At 45.1% G+C, this 20,732-nt stretch overlaps 2 protein-coding genes across 2 annotated transcripts; both read left to right on the top strand.

Annotated features, from left to right (window-relative positions):
- Positions 1 to 8,657: 8,657 nt before the first annotated feature.
- Positions 8,658 to 19,404, top strand: maptb (microtubule-associated protein tau b). Its single transcript, XM_068725812.1, has 10 exons — positions 8,658 to 8,714; positions 9,735 to 9,806; positions 10,254 to 10,285; positions 11,962 to 12,019; positions 13,332 to 13,411; positions 15,452 to 15,601; positions 16,023 to 16,104; positions 16,342 to 16,451; positions 17,374 to 17,514; positions 17,603 to 19,404. The coding sequence occupies exons 2-10, from the start codon at positions 9,740 to 9,742 to the stop codon at positions 17,633 to 17,635; spliced, it is 753 nt and encodes a 250-aa protein (XP_068581913.1). The 5' UTR covers positions 8,658 to 8,714; positions 9,735 to 9,739; the 3' UTR covers positions 17,636 to 19,404.
- On the top strand, positions 12,026 to 13,318 carry LOC137883977 (uncharacterized; the record flags this gene model as incomplete). The annotated part of the gene is made up of 1 exon (XM_068725597.1): positions 12,026 to 13,318. A coding segment is annotated over one exon (1,293 nt), but the record flags the coding sequence as incomplete, so codon positions are not given.
- Positions 19,405 to 20,732: the final 1,328 nt, after the last annotated feature.

Genomic DNA, 20,732 nt, shown 5'->3' with positions numbered 1-20,732 from the left:
TCCAAAACCTTCTTTTTGCATTTTTTGAGCCATTCAGAGGTGGACTTGCTGGTGTGTTTTGGATCATTGTCCTGCTGCATAACCAAAGTGTGCTTGAGTTTGAGGTCACGAACTGATGGCTCGACATTCTCTTTCAGGATGTTCTGGTAGAGAGCAGAATTCAGGGTTCCATCAATTATAGCAAGTCGTCCAGGTCCTGAAGCTGCAAAGCAGCCTCAGACCATCACACCACCACCACCATGTGTGACTGTTGCTATGATGTTGTTTTTATGAATTGCTGTGTCAGTTTTACGCCAGATGTAACGGGACGCACATGTTGCCCTCCCATCAGTGGATGATGACGGGCGCACCAAAGAACGGCAGCAGACACCTTGAATATAGTTCAAACAAATGTTTTATTGAGGGTGTCTGTTTTCTACGTTATGCTTCGCTTGCTGTTCTTCTTCTGCGAAACTTTGCAAGGAAGCGTGAATACCATGCACAGACAACCCCCCTAGTGGTTAGCTGGCGACACCTGCTGGCCGTTTTAACTATAACACACATTACAATAATCTACAATTTGTTAGTCAAAAATCCATTTATCTCACACTCTCCCCCACTTGAACAAATGTCGTCTCGACATTTAACTACACTGGTAACCTTTTGTGTTTGTTTTTACCCCTACATACATAGAATGGTATTACAATGATTGGGCAACATGTTCTTTAACATAAAGGGTATGACATTTTTTTCTTTGGCACCATAACCACCGTGCACTGCGATCATGACTGCCCCTGACTTTGTCACTTTACATACCCATTACCCCCATTCCACATTACTACCATTCTATTAGTCCTTGTACCTGGGTGGGTTTCTCTCTCTGACAGTCCTCATACCCACTTCATACTCAAACGCTCTGACACACTTCGGCCAACAGATTGTGTGCTCTGTTCTTCCCAGGCCAACAGCCACTGTATGTATAGTTTCAAATGGTAGGAGTCTCTTTCTCTCAGTCAATGAACTTTATCAGTTTATTTCCACTACCAAGGCCGCCAGTAGCTGTTCACAGCTATTTCTCTGGTGGACACTGTTCTCTGTGTGAAAGTAAGCTGACCAAGTTTGTCGTATGTCAGTGTCTGTGGTCGTCTCCTTTCTCTTTTGGGATATCCAGCTATCTGTTCTGTTTCCTCCAGCATCTCAATGTCAGAGTACACACTTTCTCCTGGATTCCCAATGTCATCCTTGTAGTCCATAACATCCAGTTCTGCCCTGTCAGCAGCTGGGTTTTCATCCTGTTCCTCATGAGCTCCATGGAGTGAGTGGTGTCTGTCTGACACATCAGATGTGTCCTGAGGATAGAATTCCGGTGCTGTCGGATTCAGTGCAAGTGGATCTTGCTGTTCTGTGGATGACCAAGAGAGTACTCCTGTGGGAAACTCCTCCTCTGATTCTTCATCAGTGTCTGTTTCCTGGATGTGCTGTGTTCTGAGTCCCTGATCGATTCTATTATTGTTTCTTGTCCTTACTTGCTCTGTGTTTTGGAGTGTTTTTGGTTTTGTGTTTTCAGCTACAGGCAGGAAGTCACATGGCAACAACAGATTTCTGTGGAGGACTTTTGTCCTACTTTTCCCACTCTCAGATTGGACCTCAAACACTGGACTGTCATCCCCTTTACGTCCTCTGATGATGTAGACATCATCCTCCCAGTATGAGCGGAGTTTGCCAGGCCCTCCTCTCCCTATCGTATTCCTCACCAGAACTCGGCTGCCCACTTGTAACAAAACTGATTCTTTTGTCATATTGTTTTTTTCCTCTGTCGGCTGATCTGCCTGCATGTTTAGACGCTATCTCATAGGCCTCTGTCATCCTCTTTCTCCATTTCTCCACATAGGCCTGATATGAGCCTGGCTGGTCCTCCCTTTCTATTCCAAAAAGGATGTCCACTGGAAGCCGGGGTGTCCTGCCAAATAACAAGAAGAATGGAGAGTAGCCTGTTGCATCACTCGAGGTGCAATTGTAAGCATGCAGGACTTTAGGAAGATAGCTTTTCCAGTCCGTTTTCTGTTCCTCTGTCAGTGTTCTTAACATGGAGAGAAGTGTTGTTGAATCTTTCAGTCTGTCCATTTCCTTGTGGGTGATAAGGAGTGGTGTGTGATCCCTTGATACCACAGAGTTCTTTTAAACGGTGCAGCAACTGGTTCTCAAATTCCCTGCCCATGTCATGATGGATTTTTCTAGGAAACCCAAATTTCATAGCAAAATCGTTGAATAGTTTTTTCAGCCACAGTTTTTGCTGATTTGTTGGTAGTTGCGTAGGCTTGGGCAAAGCGTGTATAATGGTCTATAACCACCAGAATATATTCATACCCCCCTTTAGACTTTTCCAAGTGCAGGAAGTCCACTGAGACTAACTCGAATAGGTGAGTGGTTTTGATACTCATCGGAGCTCGTGTTGTTCGGTTTGGTTTCCTCTTCTTGAGGCATTCACACATATTCGTCACAAAGTGTTCCACGTCACGCTGCATTTTTGGCCAAAAGAAACGGTCTCTGATCAGATTAACTGTCCTTTCTGTGCCCAAGTGACCCATCTCCTTGTGAAGCTCTTTCAGAACGAGAGGATGGTAGATCTTGGGGAGTACTAGCTGACATCTAGACTGACTCCTCCTATGCAAAATTCCATCTGCCTTGATCTCCAGTTTACTCCATTCCCTAACAAGGTTTCTCAGCTCCGGGCTTTCCTTCCTTAGGACATTGGGACTAGGCCTTTCATTTTTAATTTTGTAGTCCAATACTTTGCCTATTACCGGGTCTTTCTGTTGTGCATCTCGTATTTTGTCTTTGGATATTGGCTGTACTGTGCTGACCAACCTGTCTGTATCGGCCTGTTCTTGAAGGGTGCTGAATGAGACTGAGCTCAACAACGGTGCTGGCTCCTCCTGCTGCACCAGGATACCCTGCCTAGTGGCACTCACTGTTTCCTGACTGACTGACTCTGTGCACTGACTTATGTACCTCTCAAAATACATGGGCATTCTAGACAAGCCATCTGCATCTGCATTTGCTTTACCTGGTCTGTACTTTATAGTAAAATTGAAATCCGCTAACTCGGCTACCCATCTCTGCCCTGTGGCATTTAACTTTGCAGTTGACAGTATGTATGTGAGCGGATTATTGTCAGTATACACAACAAAGGAAGGAGCATGGAACAGGCAGTCCCTAAAGCGCTCACAAATAGCCCACTTTAGTGCCAGAAACTCTAATTTACCAGAATGCAGATGATAATTTTTTTCTGGAGGGGTTAGTGTTCTGGAGCCATAGGCTATTACCTTCAGCTTGCCTTCCCTCTGCTGGTACAACACCGCTCCGAGGCCATCTTGTGATGCATCAGTGTGGAGAACGAATGGTTGGTTGAAGTCAGGGTAACTGAGTACTGGTGGGCTGGACAGCTTGTCGACTAGCTGACACACTACTTGGCGGTGTTCCTCAGTCCATGTCACATGTGTCCCACTAGGCAACTGTCCCTGTTTCCCTCTTTTCTGCGTTGTTTTTCTTTTGAGGACTTTGGTATTAGGAGGAGGATCTGTGCCACTTGGAGGAGCTGCTAACAGGTCATACAATGGCTTTGCCAGGCGTGAAAAGTCCTGTATATAAGATCTGTAGTAGGAGAGAAACCCTAGCAACTGTCTTATCTCTCCATCGGTAGTAGGACGTTTCCCCTTTAAGGCCTGCACAGGGGCTATTTCTGCAGGATCCATTGTGTATCCTTCCTTAGACACGATCTTCCCCAGAAATCTCACACTGTGTTTGAATAGTTCACATTTCTTTGCTGTGAGCTTGATGCTGTGTTGTTGGTACCGCCTCAGAATCATCTGTATGTGGTTGACATGATCCTGAAAGGATTTACTATGGACTAGATTATCATCTAGATATGGCTGGCAGATCTCATCTCGTAGTCCCCATAGACAGTCCTCCATACTCCTTTGAAATTCTGCAGGTGCTGAACTCAATCCGAATGGGATTCGTATCCACTGGTACAAGCCCCATGGAGTTATAAAGGCTGTGAGAGGCTGGCTCTCTTCATCAAGGAACCCTTGGTGGTATGCCTTGCCCTGATCTAACACTGAAGACCAGGAACTCCCACTGAGACTATCTAGCATATCCTGTATCCTCGGGATGGGATGTCTGTCTGGCACTGATTTACGATTTAGTTCTCTGTAATCGCAGCATAATCTCAAGCTACCATCTTTTTTTCTGACACAGACAATTGGTGAGGAGTAGGGTGACTTTGCTTTTGTGATCCAGCCCCTGTTGATGAGATCTTGCAGGTACTCCTTCACTTCCTGGTGAACCGGTTTTGGAACACTGATATAAGTCTTTTGGACAGGGGTCTGATCCTTTAAGGTGATGTGCATTTTCAGTGTTGGAATACAGCCAACGTCCATGTCATCTTTTGCAAAAGCATTACACTCATCTCTCAGCATTTTTTTTGCGATAGCCTGCTGCTCGCTGGTCAGGTGATCCAGTGCTATAGGTGGGTCCCATGCTTTGCTGTCACTCTGGGTTGGACATGGTGTGTCTGTGTTGACTCCGCCAACCTCATCAGGTGGTGTGTTTCCAGTGTCCTGCGGCTCTGTCTGTGCTGCTTGTCCCTCCATGACGGGCTGCACTGCTGCTGGGTAAACTGCCTTCACCATCTCAATGTGCCCTAAGTTTGTGCGTGAGCTCAGTGCGACACTGTGTTTAGTGCTGTTAACTATAGGGACTGGAATAGTGGTACAATTCCCCTTTCTCCTGGTGAATAGCACTTCCTGTATATGTACCCCTTCTGGCAGATTGGTTTTTGTGTCAGGGCAAAACAACATCACTGTGTCTTCGTCAGTCTGTGTGTGCGAGCGGCACCTCACTGTGGTTGATTCTCCAGGAAGGAGAACTATTCTATGCTTTCCCGTTTTCACAATCACTTCCTCATTATCTGACTGGTAAGTGTGCATTAATTGTATGAAGGTCTCAGCAGCACTGGAGTCAATGCCAAAGGCCCCACTAACTACTTGTGTAACACAGTCCTCTGTTGTCACTCCCGGCTGTTTTATTTGTGTATTTATCATTTCCTCTATCACGCTGAAGCCTATGATGGGATCCTCAGCTACCTTCGGGTCGCTGGACACAAGTACTGGTACCAACATACTGTGATTAGAATCCTCAGAGTTGTTCAGTTTGAACTCTACCGGTATCCACCCAATAAATGGTATTTCTGTCTGATTGGCTGCAACCCCATTTAGTGGATCTGGTCCAATAAGTTCATCAATCTGACGAATTGTGCTGTAAGGGAGGTGTTTACCTCTCCAGGCATCATTTATCACTGTTGCCTGTGCTCCTGTGTCCCAGAGTGCTGTAATAGGTGTGTTGTCAAAGCTACATTTCACCATATTCCGTCTTCCTATCAGTTTAATCAGTCTCTTTTTCTGTTTGGCTGAGAGGTAGTTCACCTTACACATATCTGGTAATTTGTGTTTTCTTTCTTCCTCCTCAGTTACCTTTTTCTCGACTTGACTGATTGCCACACAGAGAGGCTTGTGCTTTTCCCAGTGATTTCTCTGACATTCTTTTGAGCAGTATAATGTGGCTAAACACCCCTTACACTTTTGAAGTATTTTTCCCCGGTCCTCCTCTTGTAGGCAGTTCTGGCAACATCGGGACTGTGATGGTTGTTGTTGGGTTACTGTGGGTCCCTCGACAGCAACCCTCTCCCGTTTCCCTGGGACTGGTAAGGAGCCCTGCATCCACGAGACACATGTCTAGCCTGGCCACACTTGAAGCAGTGGTTGCAGCTTTCTCCTTCACCTTTGTCCTGGCAGGTCCTGCAGCCTCTCTTCCGAGCCCCTCTCTCTCCCATTGTCTGTCTCCTGGTTGTTCTTGTGTCTGTACTCATGGAAGCCAATACCATCTTTTTCATTTCTGCCATTTCTGTTTTCAGTTCCCTCACGATTGAATGGATTTCAGTCTCTGATGTGTGGCTGGTTGTCGGAGGCTTTTCTTTCTGGTCTCGGCTGTTCCTCCCAGCCTGTGCAGTTGGGTCTGGAGAAAAGCTATGTTGGCTGCTCGCTGCCTTGCCTGAAACACTAACATGTAGCTCATTTACACGGGCTGACTTGACAGTGGATTTCTTCAGTTGTTGAGTCTCTCAGCCTCAAAACTTGCTGCCTCATTTACTCTTTCAATGAGCATCTCATCACTGACTGCTGGGTCATCCAGGAAAGGCTTTATCTGGAATTTAATGTTATCACTCAACAGCCCTGTGCCCACGGACCTCAAGAATTTCTTACTTATCAAATCAGGGCTATATTGCTCTCCTGACTCATTTTCCTTTGATGCAAACAGCAGCCTGTCTTTGAGGTTCTATCGCCCTGAACAGGAAGTTTTGAGCTGATTCCTTCGGTTCCTGAACTATGCTAATGAGTCTCTGGTACAGGTCTGATGTGTCTTCCTCCTTATAGTGCCCCTTTAGAATAGTCTTAAGCTTTGAGAGAGTCAGGTCAGTTTTTATTTCAAGCATATCCCGCAGTTTCAGCCCTGGGCTAATGGCTTTTATGACTGCTTCAATGATATCTGATTCACCATGACCTCTCCGAAGTCCTCCATCTATTTGGTGTACGAGGTTGGTATATGACAATTTGTCGCGCTGTCCTCCCTCGCCAATTTGCCCACTGATACGGAACTCTCTTCGAATGGTTACTTCAGGAATTTTGGATTGTTGAGGGGGCTGGATAGGCTCATTCACAGTGGGGTCGGTTATATGCAGTTTATCACTGAGAGCTTTTATTTCCTCCTGTAGGAGCTTACGGGACAGTTCTTGGGACCTCTGCAGCTCTATGTACTTCCCCTTTATCTCTTGTAAGCGGAGGAGTTCCTTCTCTGTTTCCTCACCACTCCCGTCCATCATTGCTTCCATGAAGGCTAAAAGATCTTGGATAATCTGACATGCTTCATCCTCATCCTCATCCTGTTCAATAGCATCCAGTTTCTTCTCCACTAATTTGACAAGTGTTCGTCGACTCCTATCATTTATAGTCTCATCATCTTCCTCGATACAGTTTAGGTGTGTGCAGACTTGTACTGCCTGATCCCATTGTAGTTTGGTCAGAATTGAGCTGGCTCTGTCCAGAAGCGCCTCAAGTTCCATAATGAAACTGCAGTTCTCTAACGGTTGTTCTAGGTTCGTCTTGGGAGAAAGATCTTCCTCTCACTGCTGGAGATTTTGCTCGAAGACTCCTTTCTCCTGGCTGGTTCGCCAAGATATGTTGCCCTCCCGTCAGTGGATGATGACGGGCGCACCAAAGAACGGCAACAGACACCTTGAATATAGTTCAAACAAATGTTTTATTGAGGGTGTCTGTTTTCTACGTTACTCTTCGCTTGCTGTTCTTCTTCTGCGAAACTTTGCAAATGTACAAACTAGACAACAATACTAAAATAACCATGCGGTCATATTCGCCAACGGGTTAGCTTGTTAGGCTAATGCTAATAACGGCCCTATCAACAGTTTTCTATCAAACGACTTACAATCTAATACTCGCCTTAGCTAACAAGCGTAACAGTTTCTTTAAACAATGTGTGCCTTTAAAATTCGAAATCTCACCTTGAATATAGTTCAAACAAATGTTTTATTGAGGGTGTCTGTTTTCTACGTTACTCTTCGCTTGCTGTTCTTCTTCTGCGAAACTTTGCAAGGAAGCGTGAATACCATGCACAGACAACCCCCCTAGTGGTGAGCTGGCGACACCTGCTGGCCGTTTTAACTATAACACACATTACAATAATCTACAATTAGTTAGTCAAAAATCCATTTATCTCACACACACCTTCCAAAAAGTTAAACTTTTGTCTCGTCAGTCCACAGAATATTTGCCCAAAAGTCTCGGGGATCATCAAGACGTTTTTTGACAAATGTGAGACGAGTCTTTGTGTTCTTTTTTGCTCAGCAGTGGCTTTCGCCTTGGAACTGTCCCATGATGCTATTTGTGCTCAGTCTGTTTCTTATTGTTGAATCATGAACACTGATCTTAACTGAGGAGACTGAGGCCTGAAGTTCTTCACATGTTGTTCTGGGGGTCTTTCCAGACTGATTCATGTCAGTTACTTTGTTTCTCATCTGTTCTTGAATTTCTTTACATGATGTGTTGCTTTTTGAGATCTTTTAGCCGACTTCACTTTGTCAGACAGGTTCTATTTAAGTGATTTCTTGATTCAACAGGTCTGGCAGTAATCAGGCCTGGGTGTGGATCGTGAAATTGAACTCAGTTTTCCAAAACAAATCACAGTTGATTCATGATTTATCAAGGGGGGGGCAATTACTTTTTCACACAGGGCCAAGTAGGTTTGGATAGCTTTTCTCCCTTAATAAATTAAATCATCATTTAAAAACTGCATTTTGTATTTACTCTGGTTATATTTGTCTGATATTAAAATTTGTTTGATGATCTGAAACATTTAAGTGTGACGAATATGCAAAAAAATAAGAAACCAGGAAGGGGGCAAATACTTTTTCACAGCACTGTGTATATATATATATATATATATATATATATAAGTTAGAGGTATTAAAGGTCTTCATCATCATTGATGCAGCAGGTTACCATGGCAACAGCAGCCTCCTCTCCCAGCATGCAGCAGGAGACCGCCTCCCTCAGAGAGTGGCAGCAGGGTGGAGCAGCAGACGTACGGACCGCAGCCAGGAGGTAAGACACCACCTGTCTGTCTCTGTGTCTGTCTGTCCTTCACCTGTCTGTCCCTCTCTCTGTGTCTGTCTGTCCTTCACCTGTCTGTCCCTCTCTCTGTGTCAGTCTGTCCTTCACCTGTCTGTCCCTCTCTCTGTGTCTGTCTGTCCTTCACCTGTCTGTCCCTCTCTCTGTGTCAGTCTGTCCTTCACCTGTCTGTCTCTGCTCCACGTGTCTCACCATCGCTCCGCTGTTCGCAGGCTCTGCCGGTATTTTTCCGCCCCGCTACCGCTCGTTACCGCCCGCTGCACTCCGCCGCTCCACCGCCGCCCGTGTGCCTGTTAGCGTCAGCCTGTTAGCTTGTTAGCATGTTAGCCTGCAGGCTAATGTAGCTTCAGATCAAACACAGGAGAGGACGAGGTGAACGTGCGCACGTCAGTGCGGATGATTGACAGGTGTTTATAGACACATAAAGTTAATGTAACAATAGTTTATTGTGTCAGTCATCTTCATCGTCATCTTCATCTTCATCTTCATCATGGAGGATTTATTCAGTTACTGAGCTCACTGACTCCTCTTCTTTCTTCCTCTCCTCTCCTCCATCCTCTCTTCCCTCCACTCCTCTTCCTCCATCCTCTTCTCATTTCCTCCACCCTCTCCTCCTCCTTTCCTCCATCCTCTCCTCTTTTTCCTCCTCTCTCCTCCTCTCTCCTCCATTCTCTCCTCCCTCTACTCCTCCTTTCCTCCATCCTCCCCTCTTCCTCCTCCTGCTCCTCCTCTCCCCTCCCCTCTTCCTCTTCCTCCTCCTCTCCGTCATCCACTCCTCCTCTCTTCTCCTCTCTTCCTCCTTCTCCTCTCCTCTCCCCTCCTCTCTTCCTCCTCCTCCTCTTCGTCATCCCCTCCCCTCTCTTCTCTTCCTCCTCCTCCATCCTCTCCTCCTCCTCTTCTCCTCTCCTCTCTTCCTCCTCCTCCTCCATCCTCTCCTCCTCCTCTTCTCCCCTCCTTTCTTCCTCCTCCTCTGTTCCTCTTCCTCCTCTGTAGAAGTGATGATGGATGGAGACACGCCCCCCCTCGGATCTGGCCCCGCCCCTGAAGAGCAGTGCATGCTGGAAGGTAGGAATCTGATCAATATATTGATCGAATTATTTATTTAGTTTAGTTATTTAGTTATTAGGATGAGATGAGAGGAAACTTCTACTGCATCGTCTCCTCCTCTTCTCCTCCTCCTCATCGTCTCCTTCTCCTCATCGTGTCCTTGTCCTCATCGTCTCCTTCTCCTCCTCTTCATCGTATCCTCCTCGTCTCCTTCTCCTCATTGTCTCCTTCTCCTCCTCCTCATTGTCTCCTCCTCCTCATCTTATATATATATATATATATATATATATATATGTAATATATATTTTTATTATTACTATATATATATATTATATATTATTATTACTATATATTATATATATTATATATATATTATTATTACTATATATTATATATATTATTATTATTACTATATATTATATATACGTATATAAGATATGAAAACTTTTCTTTCTTCTTCTTCAGCTCTGAAGGAACCTGCAGAAGAAGCTGTGAAGGTAAAATAGTTTTATTTATATAGTGAACTCTGTGTAGATCTGTCCCAATGTATAGTTTTATAAGTAGCCCATAATGCATAGGGAAAAGTATGTGTTCTTGTGTACTTGTGTTCTCGTGGACTTTCGTTCCTATCTGTACTTGTGTTCTCGTGGACTTGTGGACTTGCGTTCTTGTCTGTACTTGTGTTCTTGTGTACTTGCGCTCCTGTCTGTACTTGTGTTCTCGTGGACTTGTGTACTTGCGTTCTTGTCTGTACTTGTGTTCTCATGGACTTGCGTTCTTGTCTGTACTTGTGTTCTCGTGGACTTGTGTTCTTGCATTCTTGTCCGTACTTGTGTTCTTGTGGACCTGCGTTCTTGTCTGTACTTGTGTTCTCGTGGACTTGTGTTCTTGTGGACTTGCGTTCTTGTCTGTACTTGTGTTCTCGTGGACTTGCGTTCTTGTCTGTACTTGTGTTTTTGTGGACTTGCGTTCTTGTCTGTACTTGTGTTCTCGTGTACTTGTGTACTTGCGTTCCTATCTGTACTTGTGTTCTTGTGGACTTGTGTACTTGCGTTCTTGTCTGTACTTGTGTTCTCATGGACTTGCATTCTTGTCTGTACTTGTGTTCTCGTGTACTTGCGTTCCTATCTGTACTTGTGTTCTCGTGGACTTGCGTTCTTGTCTGTACTTGTGTTCTCATGGACTTGCGTTCTTGTCTGTACTTGTGTTCTCGTGGACTTGCGTTCTTGTTTGTACTTGTGTTCTCATGGACTTGTGTTCTTGTGTTCTTGTGGACTTGCGTCCACAAGCTCCGCCCATTTTACCTGGGATGCATCGGAGGTGACTTGTCTGTACTTGGAACAGCCAGATATCTCAGAATGCATTTCGCTCCGGCAACAGGGAACAATAGCAGAGGAGAAAACACACAACTGGAAGTTGAAGTTTCTAAATACTACTGTCTCAGAAAGTAATTGTAGGATGTTTTTATGCGTGAAGTTAGTTGTTTAAGCATCAAATCTGTGGTCGGTTTGTCAAGATTCAGCCAACTTCAAAATCTGCTCCGACGATTTCGGAGATGTGAAATGAGGTGTCGCTATCCGGACCGTCAGTAAAGCAGCACCGGGGCTCAGCACTCATGTTACCCACAGAGAACAGCCTGATCTACATACATATACATATATATATATATACTCTGGTCAGCCTAGTCTACAAAAATATGTATTGTTTACAAAAATGTATGTCTGTATTTCTGTTGGAACACAGAACCCTTTACAGAACTCTATACAGAACTCTACACAGAACTCTACATAGAACTCTACACAGAACTCTACATAGAACTCATTACATAGGGCGACTTGTGGCTAAGTGGAGAGCAGGGCCGTCCTTCAATCAGAGGATCGGCAGTTCGATCCTCGGCTCTGGCTCTGCCAGTCGAATGGCGATGTGTCCTTGAGCAAGACATTTAACCCCAAAATTGCTCCCGTAGCTGTGGCTACGGTGTAGAAATGTGATATCTGAATTGTAAGTCGCTTTGGATAAAAGCGTCTGCTAAATGACTGTAATGTAATGTAACTCTAAACAGAACTCTATGGAGAAGGAGAGAACGTCTCTGGTTCTACCTCTCCCATAAAACTCTATACTGAACTCTTTAACATAACCTTTAGGTAAACCCTCCCACCTCTTTGTGTTTCAGTCCTCCAGGTCAGCAGGGGTGACCAGAGCTGCCAGGATGAAATCAGCCATGAGTTCAGGTACAACACCACACCAGTTCAACCAGTAACACCACTTCAACCAGTAACACCACTTCAACCAGTAACACCACTTCAACCAGTAACACCAGTTCAATCAGTAACACCAGTTCAACCAGTAACACCTGTTCTACCAGTAACACCGGTTCAACCAGTAACACCACTTCAACTAGTAACACCACTTCAACCAGTAACACCAGTTCAATCAGTAACACCAGTTCAACCAGTAACACCACTTCAACCAGTAACACCACTTCAACCAGTAACACCAGTTCAACCAGTAACACCAGTTCAATCAGTAACACCAGTTCAACCAGTAACACCTGTTCTACCAGTAACACCGGTTCAACCAGTAACACCACTTCAACTAGTAACACCACTTCAACCAGTAACACCAGTTCAATCAGTAACACCACTTCAACCAGTAATACCTGTTCAACCAGTAACACCACTTCAACCAGTAATAACTGTTCAACCAGTAATGCCACTTCAACCAGTAACACCAGTTCAACCAGTAACACCACTTCAACTAGTAACACCACTTCAACCAGTAACACCAGTTCAATCAGTAACACCAGTTCAACCAGTAACACCAGTTCAACCAGTAACACCAGTTCAATCAGTAACACCACTTCAACCAGTAATACCTGTTCAACCAGTAACACCAGTTCAATCAGTAACACCACTTCAACCAGTAATACCTGTTCAACCAGTAACACCACTTCAACCAGTAATACCTGTTCAACCAGTAACACCACTTCAACCAGTAACACCAGTTCAATCAGTAACACCACTTCAACCAGTAATACCTGTTCAACCAGTAACACCACTTCAACCAGTAATACCTGTTCAACCAGTAACACCACTTCAACCAGTAACACCAGTTCAATCAGTAACACCACTTCAACCAGTAACACCAGTTCAATCAGTAACACCAGTTCAACCAGTAACACCAGTTCAACCAGTAACACCACTTCAACTAGTAACACCACTTCAACCAGTAACACCAGTTCAACCAGTAACACCAGTTCAATCAGTAACACCACTTCAACCAGTAATACCTGTTCAACCAGTAACACCACTTCCACCAGTAATACCTGTTCAACCAGTAACACCACTTCAACCAGTAACACCAGTTCAATCAGTAACACCACTTCAACCAGTAATACCTGTTCAACCAGTAACACCACTTCAACCAGTAATACCTGTTCAACCAGTAACACCACTTCAACCAGTAACACCTGTTCAACCACTCTGACCCAGTCAACCTGTCTGTCTCTCTACATGTCTGTCTGCTCACCTGTCTGTGTGTCAGAGTCCGTAGACGGAGGCAGCAGTCCAGGAAGTCGTTCCCCCGCCAGTCGACCCTCCACTCCAAACAGGGATGTCAAGAAGGTAGGTCCACCTGCCTGTCTGACCACCTGTCTGACTACCTTGTTACTTGTCTGTCTGACCACCTGTCTTTCTGCACACCTGTCCTTCAACCTGGTTACCTGTCTGACTGTTTACTACAGCCCACCTGATCTTTGAGGTTGATACTGATATGTGATTTTGAGTACTACTAGGCAGTACTGATATCTGAGAGTTTGAGTAGTACTAGGTGATACTGCTAACTAAGAGTTTGAGTAGTACTAGGTAGTACTGATATCTGAGAGTTTGAGTACGACTAGGTGGTACTGATATGTGAGAGTTTGAGTACTGCTAGGTAGTACTTATATCTGAGAGTTTGAGTACTACTAGGTAGTACTGATATCTCAGAGTTTGAGTAGTACTAGGTGGTACTGATATCTGAGAGTTTGAGTAGTACTAGGTGGTACTGATATTGTATAGAGAAAGTCCAGAATCAATGAACAGAGTGAGGTAGAGGGTCTAAAGTGTCTGCTCCTCCTTGGGCTGGGTAGTAGTGGTAGTACCACCTAGTACTACTCAAACTCTTAGCTAGTGGGTTTTCTCAGCTGCTGCTTCGCTGTGCTGTCTATCAAAGCGGGCGAAGCAGCGGTTCAGGGTGTCGGGGAGGTCACTGTCCTGACTGATCTGAGTGGTGCTGCTCTTGTAGTCAGTCGGGGTTGTAATACCTCTCCACATGTTCCGGGGGTCGTTGTTCTCGAAGTGACCCTCGATGCGCTGTTTGTATCTGCGCTTGGCCTCTCTGATGCCCTTCTTCAGGTTCGGGTTAGGTTTTTGATTCAGGAACACTTTGATGGTTTTAGTGGTTGTTACTGTCTCGCTGCAGAAGTGTAGGTAGGCCAGGACAGCCGAGGAGTACTCCTCCAGCTCAGCTCCCTGTGCAAACGCTTCCCAGTCTGTGCTTTCAAAGCAGTCCTGCAGAAGTGAAGCAGCGTCGTCGCTCCATACTTGAATGGTTTTGACAGCTGGTCTTGTGGTTTATATGATGGAGTCATTATCAGAGAGGGGTCTGATAAGCCGAGGTGTGGAGATGTTGGTGTACACCTGGTCCAGAGTGTTTTTGTATTTCTGTGGAACTTGGGCAGCACTGTCTTTAGCTCTGTGTGGTTGAAGTCTCCCGCCACACTCACAGCTCCCTCCGGATGAGCGTTTAGCTGGTTGCTAACAGTGCTGTGCAGCTCCTCCAGAGCTAGCTTAGCGTTAGCACGTGGTGGGATGTAAACAGCTGTGATGAGGATGGCAGCCAGGTATTCTAGGTCCGTGGAGCAGTGTTTCCCAATGATGTCCGTAGCTGTACACCAGTCGTTGTTCACGTAGATGCACACTCCTCCACCTCTGCTCTTACCAGAGTCTGCAGTCCTGTCTCCTCGGTGAACCGTTCCACCGCTAGCTCGATGGCTTCGTGGGGAACGGTGCTGTCCAGCCGAGTCTCTGTAATTACCGTCACACAGCTGCTCATGTTGTGCGACGTAATCCTCAGCCTCATTTCGTCGATCTTGTTGACGAGTGACCGGGAGTTTGCCAGAAAAAGACTCGGTGAGCTGGTCGGTTGGGGTTAGCGCCTCTTGCCCCGCTTCTGCCTTCTTTCCCTCCTCCTGGGTGGGCTGAAGGTAGCGTCCCCAGGCCCTCCCAGTCGCAGGATCTCTGGTGGGATAGGATCCAATCTCTCAGGGATGTAGACCTCATACTGTCCTCCAATGTCAAGGAGTTCAGCCCGCTCGTAGTGTATCTGAGCCTCTGGTGCTCAAACAAGGACACACAAAACACACAGGACGAAGAAGCACGAGGTCCAGCTACTGACACCAACAGGAAAAGGGAGTACTATTACTAATACTAGAGTACTACTACTAATACTAAAGTACTACTAGTACTCCATTAGCGTTCCTCCAGTAAATTCCATTTCAATGAAAATAACTGGTTTTACAAAAATGTAAATTTCAAGATTTTATCTGCAGAATCTTTCTTCCTGGTTAAACTGGTTAAACTGGTTAAACTGGTTAAACTGGTTGTGGTCTGGTGGTCATGTAGGTGGCGGTGGTCCGAACCCCCCCCAGGTCTCCGGTCTCTGCTCGAGGACGGACGCCCCCCCTCCCGTCTCACCCCATGCCCGATCTCAGCAACGTGAGGTCAAAGATCGGATCCACGGAGAACCTCAAACACACTCCTGGGGGGGGCAAGGTAACACTCACACACACACACACACACACACACACACACACACACGTTTAACTGTTTTAAAAAAGACAGACAGTTACTGACTCCTGTCTGTCTGCCTGTCTGTCTGTCTGTCTGCCTGCCTGCCTGCCTGCCTGTCGGTCTGTCTGTCTCTCTGTCTTTCTGCCTGTCTGTCTGTCTCTTTGTCTGTCTGTCTGTCTCTTTGTCTGTCTGTCTGTCTCTTTGTCTGTCTGTCTGTCTGTCTGTCTATTTGTCTGTCTGTCTGTCTATTTGCCTGTCTGTCTGTCTGTCTGTCTGCCTGCCTGCCTGCCTGTCTGTCTGTCTGTCTGTCTCTTTGTCTGCCTGCCTGTCTGTCTGTCTGTCTGTCTGCCTGTCTGTCTGTCTGTCTGTCTGCCTGTCTGTCTGTCTGTCTGTCTGTCTGTAGGTTCAGATTCCTCATAAGAAGTTGAATCTTTCTAGCGTGTCATCAAAGTGCGGCTCCAAAGACAACATCTGCCACAAACCAGGTAACACACACACACATATGAGAGTTTGAGTACTACCAGGTACTACTGATATATACATACACACTCAGGTGACTATATGTATATTTTTAGTAGTAGATAAGCAGTTTTATATTCATATATTGTACTATTGTGTATATAGTGTGTTTATAAATACTGTGTATATGGTGCACTGTGTTGTACAGTATGATATAATGATGTACTTGTATGATATATTGATGTACTCCTCTGTGTTGTCAGGTGGAGGAAAGGTGGAGATTAAATCAGAGAAGGTGGATTTTAAAACTGTTCAGTCTAAAGTTGGTTCTCTGGGGAACATCACGCATGTGCCAGGTGGAGGGAAGAAGAAGGTACATGCTAACAACACGCTAACAGCATGCTAACAACATGCTAACAAAACACCAACAACATGCTAAAAGTCTGCTAACAGCATGCTAACAGCATGCTAACAATACTCTAACAAAACACCAACAACATGCTAAACGTCTGCTAACAGCATGGTAACAACACGCTAACAAAACACCAACAACATGCTAAAGCCTGCTAACAACACGCTAACAGCATGCGAACAACACACTGACAAAACACCAACAACATGCTAAAGCTTGCTAACAGCATGCTAACAACACGCTGACAAAACACCAACAACATGCTAAAGCCTGCTAACAACACGCTAACAGCATGCTAACAACACACTGACAAAACACCAACAACATGCTAAAGCCTGCTAACAGCATGCCAAAAACACGCTGACAAAATTCATATTTCATTAAGCACATTTTTTCTATCGTCGGCTACATCTCTATTTCTATTTACACCTTTAATATTATACACTTCATATCTCTATTTAATATATTTACATATTACACTTTATCTTTTACACTGTTTTACTAAACATTCCATCTAATTATCTTTGTACACGTTGTTTTCTCATATCATAATACAAATCAGTGTTCATCCTTCATCCTTCATCTTCGTCCACTTATCCGGGTTCGGGTCGCAGGGGCAACAGCTCCAGCAGGGGACCCCAAACTTCCCTTTCCCGGGCCACATCAGCCAGCTCTGACTGGGGGATACCGAGGCGCTCCCAGGCCAGTTTGGAGATATAGTCCCTCCACCTGGTCCTGGGCCTCCCTCGGGGTCTCCTCCCAGCTGGTCGTGCCTGGAACACCTCCCTAGGGAGGCGCCCAGGTGGCATCCTCACCAGTGTTCATATAGTAACAGTTCTACAGAGCAGATGTCAGATGTGACAGTATTTGTATTGGCTGACAGATTGAGAGTCAGAAGCTGAGCTTCAAAGAGGGCGCCAAAGCTCGAACCGACCACGGTGCTGACATCATTGTGCAGCCTGACTCCTCCCCCCAAAGCCTTAACGCTGCTCAAGCTCCGCCCCTCGACACCCTGGCCGACCAGGTGAGAGATTTACCTGTTTACACCAAAAAAAGCACAGATAAACACACAAACACACACACATTAATGAACAACCTCCTCTTCCTGTCAGGTGTCCGCCTCCCTCGCCAAACAAGGCCTGTGATTGGATGACCCTGTGCCTTCAAACCCCGCCCCTTCTGTTACCAAGGAAACTACCTGATGAAAGAAAGAAAGAAAAGAAAAATCATTGTTCTGCCTTTTTCCTCATGACCTTCATCTGATATCAGACAGTCAGGATTGGAGAGATTTTATTATTAGTTATGTGGTGTTCACACCAAACGCTAAGTTTGTTTATTTGTTTCCTCCACGTAGACACACAACAAACAAACAAACAAACAAACAAACTCTTACTGCTTAAATGTAAAAGATGTGGAGTCGTTGGTTCATTACATCATCGCTGTATCTCGTGTGTCGGCTGGTTCACCACGTTGGAATGAACCCAAATGAAGAGATTCTGCTGTGATTTAATTGGAATAAACAAATAAAAAAGAGGCCTAAAAACCCACATAATGATAGCAATTCGTAAAAGGTCTAAAGTCTGTGGTTTACACACGTACATTTATGCATTAAGAGTCCAGTCTCTGTATTAAATATGAGGTGATATCGTGGAGTTGTGATTCACCACAGACGGCTACAAGATTCTGATTTGACGTCAGGAGTGATGACAGCGGGAGAATCTCAACGCTGACACAGCAAATATCTTGCTCAAGCTGAAATATTTTAACTCACACTGAAACGCAAATGCCGCGAAATTTGCATATTTGCCTCATGTGTGCCGCATCCATTGGCATTGACATTTGGTTCCATTGGCGTCCATTCGGGTCCATTACCCTCCATTGGCGTCATTTTGTTGACTAAGTTTGTTATTCAGACGCATGAAAAGTTTGCTTCGTGTTTGGTGTGAACACAGCGGTAAACTTCAGCCAGCTGTTCAGGTAACACTCAAAGCATCACTTCTCCGGAGACAGAATATCAGTTTCATCTGTGTGCCCGGTACAGACACATCCAGGACGTGGTTGGCCTAGCCTAACTTAGCACAAAGACTGGAAACAAAGGGAAACTGCTAGCCTAGCTCCAGTTAAAGAGACAAACCTAAAGGTGTTTTTACTCTTCTAAAGAGGCTAGACTGGCAGACTTCTTGCTAAGCTAGGCTAGCTGTTTGCTCTTGCATCCATTCTTTTTGCTAAGCTAGGCTAGTAGTTTCTATTCACTTCAAGTCTTTGTGCTAAGCTAGGCTAACTGTTTTCGCTTGCTTCCACTCTCTATGCTAAGCTAGGTTAGCTGTTTCCTCTTGTGTCTACAATTTGTTCTAAGCTAGGCTAGCAGTTTCTCTCTGATTCCAGTATTTGTGCTAAGCTAGGCTAGCTGGGCTTCAAACCATGAGCATGTTCAACTTCCAGGTAGAGCTGAACATTGAAATGTTTCCTCGTTAGATTTAAAAACATGACGACATTCAAACCAATCGTATGTCCGTCCTTTAGAGCCAGTGGGTTGTTTGTTTTAATATCAGATGTTGGATAGAAAAGTCACTCTGAGGAAACAACATGTCTGCCTTTGGAGACTTAAGAGAAAAGATGTAATTGAACTGATGATGAGTGCAGTTGAAGATGAAACTGATCCTTCGTCTGGTAGAAAACATGCTAATCCAGCCTCACTAATAACTCGCCTGGTTTACTTCATAAAATTCCTCCAATCACTGACAATCTCTCGCTCTGATGTCATGCCTCTCAGCCAATCATCATCTCTTATGTGTCCCTCAATGACCCCCCCCCCCCCTCCAATCCAGTCAACCAGGTGCCAAAACCATGTTGTCTCTCTATGCTTGTTGGTTGTTGAAGTGCTTTGTACTAATAAAGTTTCTCTTTGATCCGACCCGTTTGTTAATTAACTTGTATTATAAATATAGATATATATAAATACTGTGTGTGTATATATATATATATATATATATATTTATATATATATATTTATATACAGTATTTATATAATACTGAACAAACACAAAGAGGGAAATAAAAACACTAACTTAGGAAATTAATTATTTATCTTTGAGGTATTCAAATACGTTTTCACAGTATGTTACTGTTACTATTACCTTATTATTACTAATATGTTTTTACATATTTTACATTCTAACTATTTCTACTCATCATTATTGTCAGTGATAACATTATGACTCATAAGCACATCTGATCCGCGTTTCTCTGGCGTTGTTTTCCTTTCACAGGTTATTTTTCATCACTGACATTACATTACATTACAGTCATTTAGCAGACGCTTTTATCCAAAGCGACTTACAATAAGTGCATCAACATTGGTAATCAAAAGAACTACTAGTCACCAGAAGTCATAAGTACATTTCCTTTTCCAAACAAGTATCTAAGAGCATGAAGCAGAGCATAACTCAGAGCCAAAGTACAGTGCAGAAACAAGAAAAACAGTTAGTGCTATAAGTAATACGAATACAATAAGTGCAACAAGCTAGTATGAAAACAATAAATGCTAAGTGGAAGGCTCGGGGTAGCACTTCCTGAAGAGGTGGGTTTTCAGCCTGCGCCGAAAGATGGGCAGCGACTCCGCTGTCCTGACGTCAGTGGGAAGTTCATTCCACCACTGTGGGGCCAGGACAGAAAACAGCCGTGACCGGGTCGATCGGCCGCCAGGACCTCTGAGCGACGGGGCAACCAATCGCCCCGAGGCAGCAGAGCGAAGTGGCCGGGCGGGGGTGTAAGGCTTGACCATGGCCTGGAGATAGGAAGGAGCTGTTCCTTTCACTGCCCTGTAGGCTAGCACCAGAGTCTTAAACTGGATGCGAGCTCTTACAGGTAGCCAGTGTAGAGAACGGAGAAAAGAAGTTGTGTGGGAGAACTTGGGGCGATTGAACACCAGGCGAGCTGCGGCTTTCTGGACAAGCTCCAGAGGTCTGATGGCCGATGCCGGGGCTCCGGCGAGTAGAGAGTTGCAGTAGTCCAGGCGGGAGATGACAAGAGCCTGGATGAGAACCTGCGCCGTCTCGTCAGTCAGGAAGGGACGAATCCTCCTGATGTTGTAGAGCAGGAATCTGCAGGAGCGTGTAACGGATGAAATGTTTGCCGAGAATGACAGTTGGTCATCCAGGGTCACACCCAGGTTCCTCGCAGTCCGAGTTGGCGTCACCATGGTATCATCAATGGTGATGGACAGGTCCCGGTGCGGGCAAC

Source organism: Cebidichthys violaceus, unplaced genomic scaffold (assembly GCF_023349555.1).
Source record: "Cebidichthys violaceus isolate CVI_PGR_0920_01 unplaced genomic scaffold, fCebVio1.0.p SCAF_36, whole genome shotgun sequence".
In the NCBI taxonomy this organism is placed as follows: Eukaryota; Metazoa; Chordata; class Actinopteri; order Perciformes; family Stichaeidae; genus Cebidichthys; species Cebidichthys violaceus.
The sequence above is the reverse complement of the archived record's forward strand: the minus strand, read 5'-3'. Positions and strand labels throughout refer to the sequence as shown.